The 25,539-nt window shown below is 39.0% G+C and overlaps 1 protein-coding gene across 2 annotated transcripts in view; it reads left to right on the top strand.

The window, feature by feature from the left end:
• Window positions 1-1,940: 1,940 nt before the first annotated feature.
• LOC135771132 (uncharacterized) overlaps window positions 1,941-25,539 on the top strand; it is a 38,923-nt gene continuing 15,324 nt past the window's right edge. For both annotated transcript variants that reach the window (XR_010542838.2, XM_065281222.2), the window contains exons 1-26: window positions 1,941-2,235; window positions 2,332-2,555; window positions 2,777-2,938; window positions 5,241-5,423; window positions 5,766-5,883; window positions 5,965-6,093; window positions 9,037-9,208; window positions 9,298-9,460; window positions 9,646-9,834; window positions 9,909-10,083; window positions 11,031-11,170; window positions 11,441-11,742; window positions 17,320-17,477; window positions 17,963-18,190; window positions 18,256-18,591; window positions 18,738-19,112; window positions 20,181-20,351; window positions 20,432-20,589; window positions 20,686-20,823; window positions 20,988-21,135; window positions 21,219-21,352; window positions 23,155-23,280; window positions 23,458-23,647; window positions 23,729-23,794; window positions 23,872-24,012; window positions 24,089-24,148. Coding sequence is in view for 1 of the 2 variants with exons in the window: in XM_065281222.2 (XP_065137294.1) it covers window positions 2,106-2,235; window positions 2,332-2,555; window positions 2,777-2,938; window positions 5,241-5,423; window positions 5,766-5,883; window positions 5,965-6,093; window positions 9,037-9,208; window positions 9,298-9,460; window positions 9,646-9,834; window positions 9,909-10,083; window positions 11,031-11,170; window positions 11,441-11,742; window positions 17,320-17,477; window positions 17,963-18,190; window positions 18,256-18,591; window positions 18,738-19,112; window positions 20,181-20,351; window positions 20,432-20,589; window positions 20,686-20,823; window positions 20,988-21,135; window positions 21,219-21,352; window positions 23,155-23,280; window positions 23,458-23,647; window positions 23,729-23,794; window positions 23,872-24,012; window positions 24,089-24,148 (4,516 nt within the window). In the remaining variant the exon portion in view is untranslated. The remainder of the gene's footprint in view (window positions 2,236-2,331; window positions 2,556-2,776; window positions 2,939-5,240; window positions 5,424-5,765; window positions 5,884-5,964; window positions 6,094-9,036; window positions 9,209-9,297; window positions 9,461-9,645; window positions 9,835-9,908; window positions 10,084-11,030; window positions 11,171-11,440; window positions 11,743-17,319; window positions 17,478-17,962; window positions 18,191-18,255; window positions 18,592-18,737; window positions 19,113-20,180; window positions 20,352-20,431; window positions 20,590-20,685; window positions 20,824-20,987; window positions 21,136-21,218; window positions 21,353-23,154; window positions 23,281-23,457; window positions 23,648-23,728; window positions 23,795-23,871; window positions 24,013-24,088; window positions 24,149-25,539) is intronic.

Genomic DNA, 25,539 nt, shown 5'->3' with positions numbered 1-25,539 from the left:
TCTTATCACAGGTTATCCTGGTCTCCTGTGTCAACACATACCACGTGGAGGGTCAGTTTGATAAGCGGCAGGAACCCGAAGGTATTTTGCAGATTGGCTTGTGTTCCAACAATACCGATTCAGCGTACTATCTCTGTAGTGATGTCACATCAAGGCTGAAATTGACGCAATTCCAAGTCAGGCAAGGTCAATGCTACTGAACTATGTTTATTGCAAATTAAAGGCATTTAGAAAGCTACTCTACTGTTTGAATAATCCCAATAAAAATACTACAATGAATCATGAGCTTCATACATTCTGGGTGTTTTGTTTTATGGGTGTGAAGTCCATTTTGTGAATTACCTGCAATCTGGCTCATTTTAATCAACTGTGTTGTGTCCTACTTGGCTTTCCCACAATGACTTGGCATTTCCTGCATTGACACACGTACTGAACCCCAAAGTCGCAATATCTTTTGCTCTGTGATCAAAGGTGCTGTTTGTTTGTAATCAGTCCTTAATGGGTCCTAGCTAGAGATAAACAAAACCAATTGCAGTTAACTTTGAGAATTTGATTATTTCAGCTAAAAATTTATATAAAATAAAATAAAAAATAAATTAAATAGTAGTGCAGGAAACCCCAGAAGCCTTTGCATTTTCATATAAAATCAAATAAATAATATAAAAAAATAAAATAAAATATTTAAAAAAATAATTTAATTTAATTTAATTTAATTTAATTTAATTTAATTTAATTTAATTTAATTTAATTTAATTTAATTTAATTTAATTTAATTAATTTAATTTAATTTAATTTAATTTAAAAATATTACATAATGTAAAAAACATCCTGTAGAAAAATAATCTTGATATCTTTAATATTGACTGAGTAAGGCCATGACAATATTGAAATCAATGTGAAATAAATGATTGAAATCAAACTTTGATTCTCTTAATCTTATAATCAGATCATGAGACTTTAGCCTGGATTGCACAGACATGGTCACATATAATACTAATACAATATATGAATCGTTTTGCACATTTACATGTTTTACTAGTGAATGAAATTCTTTAACTATACGTTTCCCTTATGTCCTTGGCTTTATAAGCAAACAAAGCTAAACAAACACAGAACAGTGATGGTCTTGCATGACAACTCTCCATATTTGAAAGCAATGTTTGTTTTAAGGTAAAATTTAAAATAACAAATTGTGCAACATGTTTTTTTGAAGTCACTGGCATCAGTTACTAAATGAATACAATATTAACATTTCCATGCATAATTAATGTAAAAGCTTTATTACGCATTATTACTCTGTTAATGTTGTTCTGAAGACACTTGAGTTTATGTCACATTTGAGTTCATGTGAACATTTCATTACATAATCAAAACATTACTTTAAGGTCATGGTCCACACATCACTTGGCTGGAAGCAATTCAGAGTTTTAAAGTTTATTGATTTTGGAGCGCAAAAATACTTTAACAATCATTATTACCAAAGACTGCATGCAACTGATAACTTTTTCCAAATATTGTATTTTGCATTTTTTTTTAAATAAGTTAAATAATTGTAACAAGTTTACTAAGTATTTTATGTCACATTTGTTTATATTAAGTGATATACAAAGTGATACTGGGCGCTATAGATTCAACTTTCACCTAGATTTCGCAACACAGGTTTACTAGGCTGTTCAAGGGCTTCACGCTGAGTCCATCGTGGAATGAATCCAAATGAACTGATATTTAAAAACAAGTCTTGTTGTTTTAGTGTCTGATGTTTGTTTAAACAAAGAGGGTCTAACGTGTTCTCTTTGCCTTCCAAAGCACAGACTACTAGCAAAATTGTGATAACATTTCCACAAACTTTACTAATAAAACGACAATGTACGTCATAATCGAGGATGTGCTGAGTGACGTCTAAACCAGGGCTAAAATCATTAATCAGTTTCATGGTTTCTTTGTGATCTGCAACAGCCTGTAATCTGAACTGATGGCTTTAGGTTACTTCTCTACCTATTGGCACGTGTGATACCTCACATCTAGAATGCTCATGAATCATTTAGCATGGCAGTGAAAGTGCTTCCTATTTGTCTTATAGTAGTCTTTGAGCCCTGCACACTAAAATGACATGCGTGTTCGGTGTTAGCCTCTGCTGGCTGTACCTATTTTGCTGGTTCTGCACCCCAAAAGTGGGAGCTGCTTTTGGATCGAATGTAGGGAAAGGAGCTCCTGAAAGATCTTCCTGCAAACCAGGTAATTTGGATTTTTGGGACATGATTAAGTGCATTGTTTGTTATTACAAAGAGTAGCCATTTAAATGTCTATCTGGATTTGTGACATCTGTAAAAGGGTTTTACTGCCCAGAAGGAGGTGAGGGTCCAGTTCCGTGTCCCAGAGGAACATTTGGGCCAAGTTTTTGGGCCACAACAGTAAACAGCTGTATCAGCTGTCCACCACATCACTATGGACCTAAAGAAGGTTTGAGCAATTGCCTTCCCTGTGGTCCGTGGTCCCACCAACCTTTGTCTGGAAAGGACAGCTGTATATGTCTACATGAGGGACAGGTCTTTCAGGTGAAAACGTTGCATTTTTATTACATTTGTATACTTGTTTAGCTAAATCTGCAGACCTCTGCCCAAGCAGACGCTCATGTTTCAGTCTAGTGAAAGTCTGGTTACCAGATCTGCTCTGCTATCTGTGACCGCTGAAAGATCTTTTCATCAGATACTGTTCAATAGGGAAATGAGTAAAGGATTTATTTGTCTCTCACGTCTGCCGTCTTTTCCGAGCGTAGGCCAGTGATGGGCAGTGTCCGTGCACTTTGGGATATCAGCCTGCCAAGGGAGGGGAGGCTTGTGTGTCGAAAGTCTATGAGATTTGCAAAGATGGAAGAGCCCGCAACCAGTATGGGGAGTGCCTGGATCACAAGCAATGGAAACAGTATTGTACCCAACAGGTGAGTGTCCTGTGTTGTAAACAGGGGTTGGGTAGCATGGTGGCACAGTGGCTTAGTGGGTAGCACTCTTGCATTATACCAAAAACGTCCCAGAGCCCCGGCTAGGTCAAGTGCAGCTTGCGTGTTCTGCCTGTGTCAGCGTGGGTTTACTCCGGGTACTTCGCTTTACACCCAAAGGCAAAAACCACAACTAGTATAGCATAGTTTAGTGCTACTACACTAAATATATGAAGTGATGCTTCACTGAATTAATACATTTAACTTTATAAAAATATTACATAACAAATTGTTGGTTTTACCCCATTTTGCCAATGTTAATCACTTCTGTTATGGGTTAGTGTGTCCTTATTTTTGCATACTCTTTTGCTATGCACTCAGATGTATGTGCGTACTTTTCCTATCACAATCTTACACATGTGCACTGCATACATGCAAACACACATTTCACATGCACTTTAAAATATGCTGATAGATATCAAAAAGATATAGTTTACAAAAATGCTTAGTGTATGCTTCAGGGTATGCTTTAATGGACAGCGTGAATAGTTTCATAAATCATATTACATTAGGGATGTCTCCACAATTATTAACCAAGAAAAATAACCCAAATCACTCAGAAGTTTGCACTTTTCTTAAGACAATGATTAATTTTCTATGTGGAATTATCAAGGCTGTAAATAACATTATGTAGATTGCAGACCAGTGACATTGATTAAGACAAGTAGAAGTTATTGTGCTATACATCCAGTAAAAAACAGTTCTCTTATTTACTTGTAGGTTATGTGTTTATATGGATGTTTTGCTTGTTTCAATATGGCAGACTTATTGACGTACAGTATCACTGCAAAGGTGTTTAATGTGCCATCACCTGCTGCAATAATAAAAAAAAAACAGTGACCAGTCATATATTAAGATCAATGAATTAAACCCAACTATTATTTTGAGCAATTGTTGTGGCTTGGGTAAAAAAAATATTAAATTGAAACAAATTCGTATACATAGACAATGTAATGTTTCTTAAATATATGATGACTTTATGACTGTATTAAAGGCATATCAATTACTGAAGATTAATTTTACGTCTTTGGGTGATAAACAACGCAAAATTGCTACTTGCAACGTAAATTTTTTTTATGTTTAATGCAATAGTAAAACATTTATTGGCAGTTAGCAGCTGTTGAGTTAACTCAGGAGCGGTTTCCAGGACAGGGATTAAACTAGTCCTAGACTAAAATAAATGTAAGAGCCGTCGAAACTGCAAACAACATATCTTAAAATACATCAGTGCCCTTTTGTTTTGCCTCAAAATGCACACAAGTAATGTTTTTTTTAAAGCAGTGGCGGCTCGTGACTGGTCATTTGAGGGGGGCAAATTCAAAATATGTGTTCAGAGTGTCATGTGGGTTGCTTGTGTTTTCAAAATATGTGTTTGTTGCGTCATGTGAACCATGTGCATCATATGTTTTGTCAAAATAAGTAACCTGCTGCACACGCATCAAAACCGTTTATGATAAAAGAGACGCTCACGTTCACAAAATACACGCAAGACACAGTAAAATCTGGCAAACGCGAGCGTCTCTTTTATTACAAATCCTTTAGACACGTCTGCAGCAAGCACCTATTTAACACTCGAGACGCAGAACACATATTTTGAAATGACGAACCACACACATGACGGGCTACATATATGTTGTGACAAACTTTGCATTGAGCGCCCTCAAAAAAAAGTCACCGGCCGCCACTGGTTTTTGGTAAGGCATGTTTTTTAAAACTAGTTAAATTTCCTAATTAAACTAAGGCCAAGTCCTGGTTTTAGCTAATCCCTGTCCGGGAAACCACCCCTCAATGATCTAATAAAATCACAAAATAAAAAAGTTTTTAAAAATATGTAACCCAAGTCTTTTTTAGTGATTTCCTGTTTAAATCATCTTACATAATATAAATAACATTCTGTAAAATATAACCTTGATATTTTTAATATTAACTTATTAAGATCATGCATATTTAATGATTTTTTTAAACTACATTTTATGAATGGTGCGTCACAAAACAGTGACGATGAAATTCACAGTGTCACTGCCATTCAAAATTTTATGAATGGTGCGTGACAAAACTCACTGGTTTTGCTTTAAAGGATGTTCAATGCAATCATACATGTTTTCTTAACCTGTAAGTCGATGACCTTCAAAATAAAATCCTTTCTTTCTATGAACTCCTATCACCTTATCACTCGACCTTATCTTACCATCGATCACAGGCCACTGACCCCATAGATTGCATGTCATTTGTTGTATATCCCCAGGTATGTCTATCTCCTGAGCTGTATGAGGGCTACGATACCTCTTTGGGCCTGTGTGTGTGCAAAGGGCCGTCAGCACCTGATCCTGAGAGGGTTGACTGTGTGGACTGGTGCATACAGAGTCCAATTCTGCAGATGATTTGCACTGGAAGCCTTTACTTGCTATACACAGAGTCGAATCAACAGGTCAGATTTGCCCATCCATCTAATGCTTTGGTGTTGGTAAGGAAGCACCACCCATAATGATACATCATATCAATAGCATTTGCTCACTATAGCAGAATGATCCTGCAACTGATCTAGTTATTTAACTTATCCATCAAACAAATATCATAATACAGTTAAATAATATGAAAGAAAGGACACACTGTATGGCTAGACAGCTTTTCAAGTACACAATGTGAGGGCACAGGATATTAAATGTGTAAGACAGTCCCATTGAGGCACACATGACAGATGAGTACAAACAAAGGTAAGATATCACTCTGACCTATTTGTCTCTAATGTACCCTTGTGTTTTCTTTAAAGGTGAGCATGTCAGGAAGCGTGCTGGAGACCGTTCTTAAACGCTGGGACTCCCAGGGGAACTTGGAATGCAACACGCAACTCAACTTCTCCAGGCCTGTGTACACAGTTCAAACAGGAGGTGAGTGGTCAGAAACACAGGACACAGGAAGGTTTATGATCGAGCTGTATCAACAGCCTTTCCCTGTTTGCCATTGTGCAGAGGCGGGCTTCTTTGGTCTGCACAGCGCTGTCCCTGCAGAGGTCCGAAAGTTGATTTTGGCTCCCAGTCAAGAAACCAACAGCCCATTTGAGCCCCCAGATGCACTCAATATTGCTGAAGAGGACAGAGGTAATGCATCAGTCTGTCACTTGTACTCGGGGTGGTGTTTAGGGCTTCATTCACACTACCCATGATGAATCGGATTTGCTTTCCAAATGTAATCTTTCGAAGTAGCTGTCCTTGCTATAATTTTCTTCCACAAGTTCAATATAACACAATTTGATTATATACTAGCTACACTCTTAGAAAAAACTGGGGGGACAAGAAGGTACCAAAGTTGTCACTAGGGGGGTACCTTTTCAAAAGTACACTTTTGTACCTAAAAGGTGCATATTGGTACCTAAAAAGTACACATTGGTATGGAGGAATTACATATTTTTGTAGGTCAACCCAGATGTGAGCGGGCCACTGGTTCCCTCACAAAAAAGACCATTCATTTTTCCCATAGACTTTTGGATTATCGCAAGCAAATAAGCTTTGTGTTTAACAAAACTTTATGACACTTACAAGTTTTGTCCAACAAGTTAATCTTTATCAACTTTGATGAATTTTGAAGTGTAAATGTGTTTACCATATTTTCCGTACTATAAGTCGCTCTGCAGTATAAGTCGCATCAGTCAAAAATGCGTTTTGAAGAGGAAAACACATATATAAGTCGCACTGGACTATACGTCGCATTTATTTAGAAAATGATTTCACAAAATCTAAGCCGAAGAACAGACATTTAATCTGGAAAGGCAAGTCAGAAATAAAGGTACAAATCTGTACCTTTTCTGTCACTAGGGCTGTCCCCTTTCAAAAAGTACAGCTTTGCACCTAAGGATTTCATTTTAGTACCTCAGAGCTGCATACTGGGACCAAAGAGAGCTTATTAGTACCTCAAAAATACATATACGTATCTCAAAGGTACATATTGGTACTAAATGTTTACATATCTGTACCTTATGGTCCATACAATTACCTTCATAAAGGGTACTTTTGACTTTTTTCTAACAATGTAGGTCCTAAAGGTACGGTAATCTATCAAAATTTGTATTCTGTTTTTTATTCATGTAAAGGTACCAAACGGAAACTTAGGGTACAGCCCTAGTGACAGAAAAGGTACAGTTTTGTACCTTTACTTCTGAGAGTGTAGGCTAAATTAATACAATTAGCCAAATCAAGTTTAAAAAGCTCCCTGTTACAACCCAGTCTCACCCCATGGCGTCAATATTTGACGACACTTGACCATGCGTCAATATGTTGACGCGGAGTGTATACCTTTCGCGTCATTTTTTGACGAACTGGGGACTTCAATACTATTAGGTCCGTTGCATTCTCTTTCCTATTTTCTTACCATTTTCGCGTCGGTTTAGGGTTAGATTTACATAATGACATCCCTACCCAAACCTAACTCTAACCCCAACGCCAGGTGACAACTGTTTAATTTCGCGTACCTAACTCTAACCCCAACGCCAGGTGACAACTGTTTAATTTCGCGTACACTGTTTAATTTTGCGTAATCTAACCCTAAACCGACGCGAAAATGGTAAGAAAATAGGAAAGAAAATGCAACGGACGTAATAGTATTGAAGTCCCCAGTTCGTCAAAAAATCGCGAAAGGTATACCCTCCGCGTCAACATATTGACGCATGGTCAAGTGTCGTCAAATATTGACGCCATGGGGTGAGACTGTGTTACACCCTAAGTCATTCCACATCACTGAATCCATTGAATTACATAAATACAGGAGCAGCATAGAGCGGACTCTTGCGGCTTTAGACGGTAATAATTACTCTTGGTTCATATAAAATAATTTTGACATCGCACCTGACTAGCAGTTCCAGGACCCGCCAAACTATGAAAAAGTGTGACTAATAGTCCGGAAAATATGGTAATATAAAAAGCCAAACTTTGACTTCATCTGTGAAGACTAACTGTACCTCCACACAGGGATGAGTTCCAATAAGATTGCTTTATGCTAATTACTTACTGTGAGCCAGCCAATTACGTTTATGCAAGACTGGAGCATGTGTTGCGGCCACTGTTATCGGCTATTGGCCACGCTTCAGACAAGCCTTCCGTCAAGCGTTAATGCTTTCGCTACGTGTGAATGTACCGTAACTTGGACAAAACATGTAACGGTACCTCCACGGCTCTCTTGATTTTGCCAAGTGTCAACAATATGTTGACCCTGGGACAACATTTCAATTAACCAATCAGATTTCAGAAATAAGTTTACAGTTTGTTTTAAGTTTAAGCTTACAACCAGGATTAGCTGTTTCTAGACCATTGTTTTTCACTTATCATGTGCATCTGATTTTAGGGTTTGGTTATGGTGAGGGTTGGGGTTTGGGGTGGGTTTAAGTTTTATTTAGAAAAATGTTGTCCTTGGGTCAACACAATATGTTGAGGACTTCTCTCATTTGGCAAAATTAGTTTGAGCGTACATACATTTACATGGGGTGAAAGTGTTAACGGGTGAGGTCATGCATTGCCGAACTGAATTATGGATCCATTAATAATGTTGCATCACTGCCGTTGCTTCAGCCAATCAGATCGCCTTTTGCAAATAACCTAGTGCAAGACAGCCAGTTATGTTTATGCAAGACCAGAGCATGTGTTGCCACGCTTCAGACAAGCCTTAACGCATTCCCCCTTGTTAATGTACCGTAATAAGTGTCATAAAGTTTTGTTTTACAAAGAGCTTATTTTTGGCGATAATCCAAAGGTCAGTGGGAACAATTAATGGGCTTTTTTTGTGAGGGAACCAGTGACCCTCTGACTTCCGTGTTGGCCTAAAAAATACGTCAATATATTTTACATATACTGTATATATCTAACATGATGACTTGAATAATGAAAAAAAAAACTATTAAATCCAGGGTGACATTTGAAAGATTTGAATTACTATTTGTACATAGTATTGTATACCATGTCCTTTTGTCTTTAACTAATACACCAAAATAAAATCCACTGCAAAAATTTGTGTGAACAGATTGCATGACACTTCAAGGTTTTTTAATTTTTTAGGAAACCTTAAAGATAAAAAGGAAGAATGGGGTTCCCACTGGTCCATCAAATCTTCAGCATTCAGCTCATCCAACAGGCAACCAGGAGGAGTCTTGAACCCAGCAGCATGTCTTCATCCAGGAGACATTCTTCTCTTTACTGTCACCCAACAACACTACCCTCAGTATGATGTGTAAGTGAATTCTCTTATGGGATTTATTTAATTCCCGTTCATCTTTACTATCCCTGATTGTCACTGTAGGAATCTTGTATTTTTCACAGAGACAACTTATACAACACTAATGCTGCCTTTGACTGGGGACCATTAAGATTACTGTCATATGACCAGAAACTGACGAAATCTACTCATTCCCTTTTTTCCATAAGTCTCTCTGAGCCTGGGGTTTATGTCTTCAAACTCAGCAGTCACCAACATAGACACATGGTATTAAAATCATCCGGATCTCTAACAGTAAATCATTACAATGATTGACTTCACATGCATGAACAAGAAAATCATAGAAAATTGAAAATTCATAGAAATCATTAACTTTGTATGAGCATCCACCACTACTGTTTTTGAAAAAAGCATTGTGTCGTCTGTTTATGGTACACAATCTTGTTGTTTAGTACGTTAGGGTAGTGCCCGCTGGAGGAGAGTGCTATGACTCCGGGCCCTTCTTCCTTTCTGATCCCCATCATTTGACTCGCATGGGCATCGCCCCGAGACGCCAACTTTTGCTTCGTCCAGACTGGCTGATTATTAGTGGACTTCTAGTTGGAGCTGTGATAGTTTTATGCCTGTGTTTTATAATATTGGTAAGTGACACAAAGACTTGCAGTAAGATTATAGGGTGCACAACGGTTACTGAAATATTGTCGTGTCCACATAGATCCTTTTCAGAAAATATGGCTGGCCTGAAAAAGTGGCAGCTCAGGCCAACTACCGTCATCTGCAGCTCGGGTTTAACATGGACGACTATTCATCTAAGGGGTCCAGGGTGGTGGCTGTGAAAAAAATGCATAGAAATTTACAAATTGGCTTGACAGAGGGTTCTGTAGAGAGAGGTAAACACATACACCCCATACAGTACAATACAAACACAAGGAAGTTTGCTCGTGACCAAACAACATTGCATTAGTTGACTTCAAACATGTTAGGCTTCACAGAGGGCAATTCGGCAAATAGATGGCAAATAGAAAATAAGAAATGTGGACGTTAACTCCAGGTGAGCTTGACTTTAAGCAGCATGTGTTTGGAAGTGGATGTAGACAGTGCAAGGGCAAATATGTCATCTGTATCAAAATGGTATGATTGGCCCAAAGCCGTTGCATTTTGACGTTGTTCCTTCGAAATGCCAGTAATAGCGCTTACCAGTTAATTACTGGTAATCTTCCAACCTTTCTTACTGGTAAATTAGCAGCACTGATTTATCAGAAAGGTTCTGTTCACACATGACTTGTTAACTGCATTTTACTAATTTATCAGTAAAGATTGTATGTGTGCATCTTTCAATTGGCAAAATCAGGTTGAGCATTTTATGTAAATATCATGCTTATAAAATAAGATTAAACATGATTTTTAGACATGGCATTCATGTCTTTTTAAACTTTATCAAGTTACAATCCCCTTCCACATTACAATAAAGAAACAAACAGAGATCCCAGGGTCTGTTCTTCAATTGTTTCAAGTAGCATTGTGACATTTTGGCATCTTTATCTCCCAAACTAACATCCGTTGCCATGATTGCATGATCTAATTTCAAGACATTCAAGCCCTTAATTCAGACTACACGAGTGACAGCTAACCTAAACCATTTAACCTTCATGTGGTGTATGATTTTAGGGAATCCCCGACATTTTGGTAGACCTCAAACACAGTTACTAAAAATGGCTCTTTACTTTCAATGCAGTAATTGTCTGATGATTTATGGGGGATGACATCTTTTCTCTGGTATTGTATTAGCTTCATCCAGAGCTAGTATTCCCTCACGCTGTCCTCTCATCGCCCACAGCAGTGGCTCTGGTGTCAAGTGAGTTCTGGGACTACGAAGAGCAAGTGGATCTCGAAGCCTTCAGTTCCAGCACCTTTTATGACATCCTGCTCAAGCACAGCGTGTCAGTCACGGCACGTCTCGGACAGCTCAGAGGAGAGGTGAGACTCCATTGGAACAAAAGTTTGGCTACCGCGTTTCAAAGTTTCAAATATCGCTCACATTAAGTACAAACATATTTGCACATATTGAATAGCATTATAGAGATGCAGACAGGTGAGTCGGGTTTAAATTATCCTGATGAGTATGATACTCTGTAGGGTACAGCAGAACTGTTACTCCCCCAGGGCGATGTGTGTGCTTGTACAATGGATAGCATTCTTTTATCATAATGCTCCATTGAGAAAAACATGCACTGCTGTTGTCTGTAGGTGAAGCTGCTTTACCAGGGGGTGATGGGGAAATTGAGAGAGCTCCACCCAGGCTGGAGGATGTTGGGTGGAAAATGCGAAGGCCTTGAAAAACAGGTGGAGCAGGAGATGGTCCGGAGAAGAGCGCTGGGGAATCAGGTGGTGCAGCTGATAGACAGCCAGCTTCAGATCTTGTGGGTGGAGATGAAAGCACAGCAGGACATGCAGAAGACCTTTAGAGCGAGACTAAGAGAGTGCTTAAGACTTCTAAGACTACACGCTGAGGGCCAAGCATCGCTCTTGGACGAACACATAAAACAACAGTATGATACTGCGTCTGTCTAGTGCTTGACTACTTCCCTTGCTGTTTGCCTTGTCATAGATAGATAGACAGAGAGACAGACAGATAGACCCATAAATCAATACACAGACAGACAGACAGACAGACAGACAGACAGACAGATAGATAGACATACAGACAGACACATCGTTAGATCTGTAGACATACAGACAGACAGATAGACCCATAGATCAAAGGACAGACAGACAAACAGACAGATCAACAGACAGACCAATAGATTGATAGACAGATAAAAGACCCTATAGATTGACATAGACAGACAAACAAGCAGACAGACAGTTTAATAGATGGATGGATGGATGGATGGATGGATGGATGGATGGATGGATGGATGGATGGATGGATGGATGGATAGATAGATAGATAGATAGATAGATAGATAGATAGATAGATAGATAGATAGATAGATAGATAGATAGATAGATAGATAGATAGATAGATAGATAGATAGATAGATATAGACAGATCAATAAATAGACAGACCATCAGACAGACAGACTGATAGACCCATTAATCAGTAGACAACCAGACACATGGACAGGCAGACAGATAGATTGATAGATCAAAAGAGAGACAGACAGACCGATAAACACATTAATCAATAGTCAAACCCATAGATAGGTCGATAAAAAGACAAACAGACAGACACAGACAAACCGATAGATTGAAAGACAGACAGACAGACAGACAGACAGATCAATAAATAGATAGACAGACCGATAGAACAACAGATAGATTGATAGGAAGACAGACAGACAGGCAGATTAGTAGACAGACAGACAGATTAATATACATATATATCGTCAGACAGACAGACAGACAGACAGACCAATAGATTGAAAAACAGACAGACAGGCAGGCAGACAGCCAGATCAATATATAGACAGACAGATAGGAATGCAGACAGACAGACAGACAGACAGACAAACAGACCAATAGAACAATAGACAGACAGATTGGCAGATAGGCAGACCGACAGACAGACAGACCAATAGAACAATAGACAGACAGATAGGAATGCAGAAAGACAGACAGACAGACAGACAGACAGACAGACAGACAAACAGACAGATTAGTAGACAGACAGACAGATTACAGTTTTTCTCCATTGGTTTGGCTCATTTCTTGAAACAGAAATTACATTCTCAAAACTCTAAGATAATTTGGCAAAACAGTCTTACAGTTCAGCTCAACACTATAGCTTGCCTGCAAAAGCTCATATATTTCCCAAAACTGTTCTCTCATGCTTCAAAACTAAATTCCTTTCCCATATAAAGAGTCAGTGCCACAAAAATGGCAAATATCCTTCTCAACTGCTTTGCCTCATTTCTTGAAACAGACCGGACGTTCTCAACACTCTTGGTGCTTTTGTCAAAATAAAGTGGATGGTTCGGCACAACACCATGGTTCACCTGCAAAAGCTCATACCTCTCCCAAAATAGTTCACTCATGTGTCAAAACTAAATATCCTTCTCATTTTAACAGTCAGTGCCCCCAAAATGCATCGTCCCTTTGGCATTGTGTAAGCACTGCAAGTCGAAATGTTTAGATGTTTTGTCACTATGGCAGGGGACCATTGAAATATCTCTTATGTCCACCTTTCAGTTTTAGCCTTTATTGACAATGGTTACTGTACTGTTTTTTGTCTAGCTAACACAATACAATTGTGTATAAAACTGAAAAAAAATATTATTTTAGGGAAGAGTAGCATCCAAGGTTTGACACCACACATTGCACTCACACTGCCAAGGAAATTGTAACGACTTTTATTCACACAAAAAGTAACTTCCATACACCAGACCAAAATAAAATATATAAAGCATAATATACTCTAATATAAACACAAAAAACAATGAAAATTATATGCAGCCTGCTGTAAATAATGCGGGAGTTTCAGAACTAACATTTCTTCACTGGTCGCTGTCCTCACCCTTCCTCTTTTGGCCACCATCCTCACCCTCCTGACCATCCACACGCTGCTGTCTGTCTGGCCACAGATTCTCATCCACATCACAGTGTATTATTCTCCCTTGCGATGCAACGAGGGAACAAAACGGCGTGCCTGTCGCAACCATCCCCTACACTGATCTCCTGTAATATCCTAACACGCAGCGTTCATCATGGAGCAGGGACCTTTGATTTTGAGCCCTATGCTCATATATTTCTACCTCCTAGAGGAGAAATACTCAATAGGATTGAGGAAAGGAGAGTAAGGTGGTAGGAACACCATGACCATCCTTGGATGAGTAGTGAACCTGTCTCTGATTAGCAGGCCACTGTAGAAATTCACATTGTCCCATACAATGACATATTGTGGTAGGTGAGGCCCGACGAGACCTTTCTCATTTTGAGGGATCAAATCAAAATGAAGGCGGTCCAAGAAGATGAGGAGCATCTGTGTATAGTATGGGCCAAGACTGGGGATGTGAGTGGCCACACCATTCTCAGATATGGCATCACTCGGACATCCACCGTGGCCCGGTGGGCAATAATTTTATGGCCACGTCTTCGGCCCTTGGCCAGGTTGAAGCCAGCTTCATCCACAAACACGAGGATGTGAGGGGCCTTGTTTCCTTCCAATGCCATTATTCTCTACAAAAGCGTAAACTCCTACTTTGTTGGTCAAGTTTTAGTTTTACCTGACTGTCAATTGCTGTAATAAATTTATCAAATGTTCAAGGCATTCATATATGTTATTCATGGTATTATGTTCTTGACTAATTTTGCCAATTGAACAGACTATTGTGCATGTGATGACTTATACAATGAAATGACGCTGACCCATTTTGGTGTGAACAACCATTAGACTGAGAATCAACCAATCAGTTTAGATCAACAAGATCTATTCACTTGGAAATTGTGCTAAATGTAGGCTACCTGTACTTAATCAGTTGCAAAGATGTACTGAGCTATTGAGACATCTACTTAGACATTTGCAATTTGATGAAATGAATGAGAAATTCAATTCTGTTGTGAACACTTGCCAAGTGGTTTGGAGGTTTGTCCATGTTGTTTTGAGAATGTAATTTCTGTTTCAAGAAATGAGCCAAACCAATGGAGAAAAACTGTAATATACATATATATTGTCAGACAGACAGACCAATAGATTGAAAAACAGACAGACAGACAGATAGGAAGGCAGACAAACAGACAGACAGATAGGGAGACAGACAGACCAATAGAACAATAGACAGACAGATAGGAAAGCAGACAGACAGATAGGAAAGCAGACAGACAGACAGACAGACAGACAGACAGACAGATAAACCTATATAAATACAGTCAGACAGACCAATAGATTGAAAGACAGACAGACAGATCAATATATAGATAGACAGACTTATAGAACAATGGACAGACAGATAGGAGGCAGGCAGACAGACAGACAGACAGTCAAACAGACAGACCAATAGATTGAAAGACAGACCAATAGTTTGAAAGACAGACAGAGAGACAGACAGACAGATCAATATATAGATAGACAGACTGATAGAACAATAGACAGACAGACAGGAATGCAGACAGACAGATAGAAAGGCAGATAGGCAGACAGACAGACAGACCAAGATTGAAAGACAGACAGACAGACAGAGAGACAGATCAATATATAGATAGACAGACAGATAAAACAAAAGACAGACAGATAGGAATGCAGACAGACAGATAAACATATAAATACAGTCAGACAGACCAATAGATTGAAAGACAGACAGACAGACAGACAGACAGACAGACAGACAGACAGACAGACAGACAGACAGACAGACATCAATATATAGATAGACAGACATATAGAACAATAGACAGACAGATAGGAGGCAGGCAGACAGACAGACAGACAGAGAGACAGACCAATAGATTGAAAGACAGACAGAGAGACAGACAGACCAATAGAGTGAAAGACAGACAGACAGACAGACAGACAGACAGACAGACAGACAGACAGACAGACAGACATCAATATATAGATAGACAGACATATAGAACAATAGACAGACAGATAGGAGGCAGGCAGACAGACAGACAGACAGAGAAACAGACAGACAGACCGAGATTGATAGACAGACAGACTGATAGATTGACCGATGGATTGATAGATAGATAGACACTTTCTTTTAAATGCTTCACACTTTAGCAATCATACCTATGCACCTTCAGAAAAATAAAAAGAATAGGTGGCGTGTGTATTGACGTGGCCTTTGCCCTGGTCTGGCTTTGCACTGCACGTCCCATTTTTTTAATGCATTAAACACTGGTCGATTACTTAGTTGACATATTTATACAACATCAACAAAATCATTCCCATGAAAAACAAAAAATGTTTTGTCATATGTGTTGACCTGGCCTTTGCCCTGGTCTGGTTCTCTACTGCATGTCCCACTTTTTTTTAATGCATCACAAACTAGTTGTTTTCCTATTGACACCATGTGCCCTTACGCATCCAAAAGGGAAATATAGCTGCAAGCAGCAAATACCGGGGTCAAGCCAAAAAGGGCACAGAAGAAAGTAAAGTTGAATCCGGATGAGCAGTTTAAAAAACCTAGCAAAACCTCTTGATTTCAGACAAATTAATATAACAGTTATCAGCAAAAAAGCTGTGTTCTCATTCAAAACTCTCCCTCACGTCTCGAGGAGCAACTAGAACACTGAAGGAAATGTGAGTGGTGCTTGCAGTGGCAATACTCAGCTCACAAAATGTTACAGTGTTGTTAATGAGTCAAAAGAGCCCACCCCTATGTCTCAACGATGTTCTGATACAGAAATATAGATCTTGCAAAAACGGTTGACAAGGTATTCTCATTGGTTGCTAGGGAGTGAATTGGCAACCACCAATGATTAAACTCCAAGCCAAAGGCTTAATCCATGATGACTCAGGGTTTTAGTTGTACTGTTGCAGTAGTTTTAGGCAAAATACCATACTTCAATCTCAAAACCACTAGGTGGTGCAATGACAAAATTGTGCATGCAACCTCAGGTCATAACTATGTTAAATCTAGCTAGTTTCATGACTATACACTTTAGTTTAGTGAAGAAAAAGTATGACCATAGGGTTGCTTGATTTCAAAGGTTTTGTTAAATTTTCTCAACTATATTTTAAAAGTTGTCACAACTCATCTCTGTTGACATGACTTGTAAATCTGAGTTGATTTAACCATGAATTTTAAGGCAGCAAAGTATTTTTTTAGAGTGTGGCAATCGGGCAAAAGCTCTAGGATGAGTTCGCAAAAGTAGGTTTTACAAATAATTCAAAATGGCGAAAATTTTAATGACGGAAAATGACGTCATAGGGTACAATAGGGGTCTTCGCATATTCTGAGCTTGACCCCTAAATGTTCTGCTGTTACTGCCCATCCTTCAACTCCCTTCTTAACCTAATTCATTTACTTCATTATCACTATTAGTGTTATTTATGTCACTAATGATTTAATTATTCATTGCTAAACCTGTATGCATTACTCTAAATTACACTTATTCATTTATGGTCATAAATTACTTTCTGTGTCTCACCATGATTGATAATCTGTGCTTTATATTGCAGTGTTCAAGAGCGAGTGACGGTACTGGCTGATGAGATGACTGAAATGGTTTCAGTAGAAAGCCAGAGGCAGGGAGCCTTGGTTGTGCTTAAAGAAAGCACCGGAGCACAACTGTTGTGTCCTGCCACCGGGTTAGTCCTCAGTAGAGAAGACATAATTGGTGAGACCATTAACAAGTGTATAGATATAAACAGTGAAAACTTTACCATCTGATAATATATTAATTTTGTATTTGATCAGAAAATGCTTTAGGATATAAAGTAATGGCCAAAAGTGATGACCAGATGATCTTGATTTTTGGATGTTGCGTTGGTGTCCATTTTGTACCACACCTCACCTGAGGGTTTATTGAAAGCAAATATTGTCCAAATCCCCCCACCCCTCCCGGGACATCACCTCTATATCTTCCCAAAAATTACTGTGCACTTTTGCCACCTTGTGGAATTTTATTGGAATTTAGTGTCAATATTTGAAAATAACTTCTTAGCCAGTAGGTGGAGCTATTTAACAACATTGCATACATCGTTCCTACTAGTCAAATCCTGATAAATAGCTTGTAAAGCGTAACTTGGCAGCTCTGTGGCATGACGGATTGATTAAAGTCTGGGGAAATGCAGAGAGATTTTACTCTTTATCCTTCCACAGCTCCTGATGGGTCTGTTAGGGCTTGTGATGCTGTTCATGTCGACCCCCTCACAGGCCTCATTCAGCCCAACTCCAATGCCCATATGCTACTAGCCAGTGGGCACAGCATGCCCGTGCCTCACGATTTCTTCCTGCACCCCCAGACCGGCAGACTGCTGCCCGTGGTGGGAAATGTGGGTTTCGACCCAACAACCTCCTCCCTTGTCTGCACAGCTGATGCTTGTGTAGGTGAGTCATTATTTTTAAAGGCTTTACCAAAAAGTTGAAGTGCTTGAAGATTTTTCTCCTCTTAGGTGAAGTGGGAAAATGGGAAACGGCCCTTTTACCTTTCATTCCATTTCCTTCATCCCGCCATGCTGAACTTCATGCTGCTTCCAAGTTACGGGGGCTTCGTTCGGGCGAAAGACTGACACTGGGTGGACTGATGGGCGATTATGATTCAGGAGTGTTGGTCCCTATTCTAGCAGTCACCATCCACCCTCAAACAGGACTGGTTTATCCTTTGGGTGGTGTGCACACATGTCCCATCTCACGCTTGCGGGTACCCATTCAGATTGGCTCTCCCATGCTGGATCCACGTACAGGCAACCTGGTGCTCATAACGGGGGTCAGTCTTGATCCGATGACAGGTTAGTACATTCACAATCTGTATCTTGTATGCACTTAGTATAAATTTAAATAAGTGCATATAATATACAGATGGAATTAAACCCATTGCTAGTGTCATGCTCTACCAACATTTCATGAAGTCTTCATAATGACTGTCTCCATCCAGCTGCTGTAATTCCTGTTGGAGGACTTCTACTTGGCGAGTCCTTCATCGAGCCCTTAAGCGGAAGGATGGTACGGGTTGGTGGAGGCAGCATGAGGGGAGGGAAGGTGGTGCCTCACGCTGGTGGGTTTCAGGCTCTTCTGGACAGCCAGGCTCTGGGTGCTTGCCTACGGCTGGCAGAGCTCCTGCAGGGATTTGGTGAGGAGTGGAGCTCAGCAGCTGCAGATCTGCAAGGTGACTTGGACAGACTGTCAGTGGCAACATCAGAGCTAGATCAGGCCTGGAGGAGCAGCCAACGCTGCGCTCTGCAGCTGCTGAGCCGTCTGGAAGCAGTGCATGAGTGGGCAAGGGGTCTGGCTGAGAACGGGGGTAGTGTGGGTGAGTACTGTGATACAATTAAAGAATACTGAAAACAAAAAGATTACCATAGTTCTTGCCAAAATATCAAAGTATCACAGGGCCATGCAGAGTGCTTTGGAGGGGCAGGTGCTCAAAGTATAAAAAGGGCACATTCCTTGCTGACACGCATGCAGGCACACAACTGAAACAAATAATAAAGCAAAGCAGGATAGAAAAGACCATTTTAAGTCTAATATTTTTCTTTATTTTTCTTGCAAAGAAAGAAAATTCTATATAGAGCTTTCTATCTATATATTTATATTTGACAGAGCTTTTTTGTCATATTTAAAATATAATTATATTCAAATTCTGTTCTGAATTTTTTTTATTTTTTTTAAATAATAATAAAAACAGCATTTATGACAATAAATCAGAGAATTATAAAATCAGTATGAACCTGTTTACCAGTGATGTGAAAACTATCTGAATCCGTTGGGAGCCCACCCAATCTGGCAACACTGACCGCGTCAATGCCGAATCGAGGGGGATCCTCCCTGTACGTTGCCGCATAAGCACGTGTGAGCAAGCGTTCCTCTAAATATCTTCCTTCGTGTTCATCAGATACAAAATATGTGTTTATCTAAACAAAGAAATTTATACAGATGTGTAACATGAGAGTGATTAAATGATGACAGAATTTCATTTTAGTTTGAAATATCCTTTTAATCAGTATTTGTGTTCCCCTGACAATCTTTTTTGCTGCTAATTCAATGCTCTTCCAAATGAGTGACATACATTTACAATTATGCATTTGCCATTTCTATCCAAAATGACTTGCATTGAACTATACATTTTATCTGTATGTGTGACCCAGGGATCAAACCCAAGACCTTTGTACTGCTACAGGATATGACGAAAAATTCTTGATAATATACATTTAAAATGTTTTCTCTTATAAAGTCATAATATTGTTAACCAAATGCAAGTATTCGCAATTTACGGTTTTATTTGTATCATCAGAACTCAAATACTTTTTGGGGCTTGTTTTTATTACTGTTTTGTTTTTATTATACATTTTATCTCACTGGTTAGTTTGTTTGCACTTAGGAGAAATAAAGCTTGCCGGCAGTGAATTGTCTTTGCCAGCACTGCCAGGGTTGGAATACCCTGACCCTGGGGGTTCTGGTTTGCACGTCCCGGTTCTGGGGGCACAGCTGGACTGGATTTCCGGCCGCATGGTTCCTCTGGCAGGAACCATGGAAGATGCAGATGGCAAAGGTAATAGAGATGACCAGGAATGTTCAAATCCTATTAGATTAATCTCTGCTTGTTAACCCAGATTACATTATTGCTCTCAGGGTTAGTTCCAATACGTTTCGGAGCCCAGACGGTGGACCCCGTGACAGGGGTGCTGGCTCCTGTTGTCGGGGCCAGTCTGGATCTTTGGACAGGGACTGTGACCCCTGTAACTGTTTCCCAGTATCTCACATCAGGAGGAAACCCTGACAGTCTGATGGTAAGCAAATGCCAAACCAATTCACAGCTGCATAAGAACTCACTTGGCTTGAGGGTGTTTATACAGTGTGTGTAAATGTGAGATTGCTTGCCTCAGGTGGAAGCGCTCCAGAAGGAAACCAATGCTCGGGACGGTTACTGGCGTCAGCAGTCGCTTAGGGAAGAGGAGATGGTGGGGGATTTTGACAGAGCCATTAAACGCTATCTCTCCTCGGTCGTACAAGAATCTGACTGTGTGAGTCCACTCCGCAGCGGTAGCATCTCACGCTGTGTCCTATTTAGCATGCAAGCCTTTTGACCAAGTGTCTATTCTTATTTCTCCGGGTGTCAGCGTGACGGTGGAAGCGTTTTCACCATCTGTGCATCCTCAATGAGTCTCAGTTTGTGTTTGAGAAACAGATAGACTGGACAGACACAGACAAGCAGCTGGGAGAAAGTGCAGCAGAGATCCAGGAAACTGCTCAATGTGAGGTCCAAAGAAAATCTCTCCATGTCTCTGAGTTATCTCTGCTTATACCAGCCCATGTGTTACTCGCTCTTACAGGAGGTTAGCCACTCGCATAAAGCTTTAAAGATGTCTAAAATGTAGACAATTACTTATTTCATGTCTGTCTGTCTGTGTGTGTTTAGGTGATGAGGAGGAGTGGGAACAGCAGTGTTTCTGGCACACTGAGCTGAAGTCCATACTGAGCCGAGTGAGTGTGTCTATGGAGAGATTGCAGATGGACCGGGATCAACTGTCAGCACCGGAAGTGCAATGTCTGGTCAGCTTTTATTCACTTTAGGACAAATGAGACATTGTTGACATACAGAAAAAACAGAGCTGTGAGTAATGTGAATAGCATGGCTTAGTCAATTTTTTAGAGGAATTTGGTGAGAAATGTTTGAGAGGGGTTTAAATCAAAGCCTCTGGCTTTTGATTTTATCACAGACTTTGGTATATTGGCAAATCTGAGCTGTCTGAAATATTTTTTTAATCAGAGATTTATTTTTCTCATCAGAAAATGTGAGATCCAGGGAAAGGTTTTAGTTAAATTTCTTTATGGTGAAGATGAATGAGATCCTATTGTGAAATGTATTCATGTATTTTCATTTGAGCAGCAAACAAGTGTCCAGTATACTGTTTTAAAGTTTTCTTTTTTAAAGTTTTCCTTTTTCATTTCAGGGATCCCCTACTGTCCACAACAATAATATTTGAAGACCCCCACTCTCTGAATTTCTATCAGATTAAATATACTATAGCTTGGCATGATTGTAAATTTTTTACAAAATAACCAAACAAAATATCTATTTTTGATTTTATTTTTGATTATAGTTTTAGCTTATTTAACCCTTTACATGTGAGCAGGACACCTGGGTTTACTTCAATATTTATTATGTACATTTTCATCTTATCATGACAATATAATAGAAAGGTCTAAGAATACATATTTCAATGGTCTTTTATAAAATAAATTATGCAGGGAGAGTAATCAGTTCATTTACATAAACAGTGTGCCTAAAATAAAGAAAAATGTATTCTAACGTGAAACATTTTCATTTTTGTAATTTTATGTATACAATATATATTTAATATTTATACATTATTTTTATTTATTAAAGTAAATGTTAACTATTATAACCATTTTTTATTTAATTTTTGCGAACTTTATAGTGTCTTCTTTAAAACAAAGGATGACCATACTGCAGATGATCAAATAGGACTCAATAGTTTTGATTCATTTTGCATTATTTTCATCACATATGCCCATCGTTATATTTGTGTTATATCATAGTTATGATGACTTTTATCCTAAAATGTGGAAAAACTATAAATTAAGAATGAAAAAGTGTGTCTAAACCTGTGATTCTTAACCAGGGGCCGGGGCCCATATGGGGGCCTCAATACATTTCCAAGGGGGCCTTTGGATGACTTAAAGTTATTCTTATTAAATAAGCTAAAACAACCAAAGTTATTCTTGTTAAACAATATTACAGGAGTTACCATAATTATCTCTTATTGACTACTTTTTCATTATTCAGTCAAAGTCATTTATATAATTTCAACTTTCTTTAAAAAAAAAATGAATATGCTGTCTATAAATTAATTTCAAGAATTTAAGCATGCACATTCATATAAAGGATTTTTAAGATCAAATGTCTAAATGGTAGTGGATGCTCATTAAAGTCTCTAGAAAATTGAGTTTTTGTTATCAAGCCAAAGGGTGGCCACTGTGAAGAATTTGAAGTATAAATGTAAAACATTACTTTAAGTGACTGTTATTATTATCATTATTCTAAAATGAGAAAAACAGAAAATTCTTTATCCAATCATTTTACAGGTAGTGTGCATAATTACATAAATAAAATAAAAAACATGCATCAGACAGAAACAATAGAGAGCTGGAGACAGTTCAATGTGCTCATGAACGAATAGTTAAGCAGCTGGGTGACTAGATCAATACATTGACATTTGAATATGTGCCTGTTTACACGCTACTGATTGCAGTATTCTAGCTTTGCATTGATAATTATTTTTCAGTTTGATGGCCAGGAGTGAATAACATGCATCTTATGATTGTCTCAGGATGTGAAATTGAGAGCACGGGAACTGTGGGAGCAATTAATGCAGAAACAAGCCGAGCTGGAAGTCATTCTTTCGTCTCTTCACTGCGCTCGCCAGCTTTCCCAGCTGCGTGCAGAAACTGCGCAGGTATTAATATACAATATACAACACACAGTATAGGATTGCCCCACAGAATATCAACCGCTGACCAATAATTGTATTGGTCATGTCTTGGTTTAGGGAATTGTTGTGCAGTTAAGGGAGTAAACTTTTACTTTGGATATCTTGATTACTATCTGACAGTGAGTATTTTCTTTCATCTAGTCCTTGGTGTCTGGTACATTCTGGTATAGGGATTTTAATATGCTGAGGTCCAAATGTGTCAAAAATCATCTGAAGGTAATAGGCATGACTCAACAGAAAATCATTCCTCTACTGGAACGACTCATTCATCTTCTAGAGGAAAATAGAGCTGCTCTTCAATCGACCAGCAGCCAGCGACAGCAGAGCTCTGGTGCGATGTCCTCAATGTTTTCCTTATGGAAATGATAATCATACCTTAAACTCTGATTAAAATCTTTAATAAATCTCTTAGGAGAGCAGGCGTTCAGCCAGGACACTGTTTCCAGAAAGTGGACAGAATCAGTGTCTATTGTTAAAGGTATGTATAAATGCTGGGATAAAAAAATGGTAAGAGTGTCAGTCTGCAGAATTTCACTGCTGTCTCCTGCTGTGCAGACGTCTTGACTCGGCCTTTCAAAGATCAAGGAAAGAATCCATCTGTGAGTGAACAGAATGCCACAATGACCTATTTTCCTCCCTCATACCCTTCTCATACGCAGAAAAGGCAGGAGAAAACTCCACTGAACCACAGCCAAGGTAAAGCTGCCTTCTGTTTGAGGTATTACTGGCATCCTCATCTGAGATCAAAACATGATGTTCTCTCTCATTTCAGATGTTCAGTCTTTCCAGGAACCCAGGCTGCCCATGCACATCAGTGTCCCGAAACTGTCAGGTCAGAGCTTTTAACTGGAGAGCTTTGAATGGAACCAGTATGTGTTTAAAATCATACTTTGTTCTTCTTGAAAGGTGAAGTTAGTGCAAGAGAAGAATATTTTTAGCACTGCATACAATTGAAGCGTGCAAGTCCTCCCGGGTTGTTCATGTTTGCGATGTCAGGTGCATTCAATTCACTTTCATCAGTGCAAGATGGCGACATACCGTCTTTTAATAAATTACATAAAAATACAGCAACAGGAAATAAATAGCAAAGAATGTGTATCATGCATGTTTTGCTTTTTTACGTTTTTAATTAATTTATGAAGCCACTGTGTTATATTGTCATATTTTGTACAGACAGCTTACTTTGCCGTGAATAAAAAGCCTTATGGGCCATTTAAATTACCAGCGACTAGTAGTAGCAAAGCGACATGATCTCATTCATTTCAATGGAAGCTTGGCACGAGTGTCAGTGACCGTTGGTGACCGGATGGGGCATGTCCAGTATCGTTACAAAGTTGATGAAAGTTTAACTTTGTGCAAAATCAAGAGCGACTTTAAGGAGCGAATACCAATGAGAACAAACCAGTGCAGTTCAGGTCATCCATCTATTATCAACTACTGAAGTGGATTGTACTCATTTGTTTATGACAACCAGATTTAGAAACGCCTCATAACCACCTCAGTGTGACTCAGTGTGAATCCTTTGAAGGCGCTACTCTGTCTTTGAAGGCCACAGCCTCTGAAGTACACAAGCTTGCAATTTTCGCCCTCGGCACGCGTCAGCGGGACACCACAGCAGAGACGTTTCAGACTTTAAAAAATATACTGTATATGAAGCCAGATATTTTTTTCTTTATATTTGATAAAATATGATGCAATGATGCAGACTAAACTACCCAACAGTATATAAAATGTTACAATCTTACAAAAAAGAAAAACGCATCTTGCACACTTGAAGAAAGAATATTAATTCACATCATTAAATCGTCATTTATAAAACAATGACAAAAGACCTTAAATTTGCTAAATATACACTTTTATTTAACTACAGTTATCAATGTTTATTTTAAAATACCCAGACGTCAAAGGCGCTCATTGAATCTTGGAATAGCCAAGGTTGAAGGATCCATCCCATTTCACGGGAAACGACGGGTGCATTTGTAAGCCACAACTAAAGGCTTTTAAATGAGCCCTCGAATTGGGACAGCCTTGGTCGCGGGCGATTTGATGTCATTGGCCTTCGAATAAGGCCTTTGGAAGACGCAGCCCTTGAATTGGGATGCACCCAAAGTGCATCTACCTTTTAATGTGTACGGGGCTTTACAACCATCAAATACAGGCATTGTTTCTCATACTCCCCATCCCGTAACTTCTGGGCTTAAAGAAAATCAACCTAGAATGCTC

The sequence above is a fragment of the Paramisgurnus dabryanus genome, chromosome 8 (genome assembly GCF_030506205.2).
Source record: "Paramisgurnus dabryanus chromosome 8, PD_genome_1.1, whole genome shotgun sequence".
Classification (NCBI taxonomy): Eukaryota; Metazoa; Chordata; class Actinopteri; order Cypriniformes; family Cobitidae; genus Paramisgurnus; species Paramisgurnus dabryanus.
Note: the sequence above shows the minus strand (reverse complement) of the source record. Positions and strands in the feature narration are given on the sequence as shown.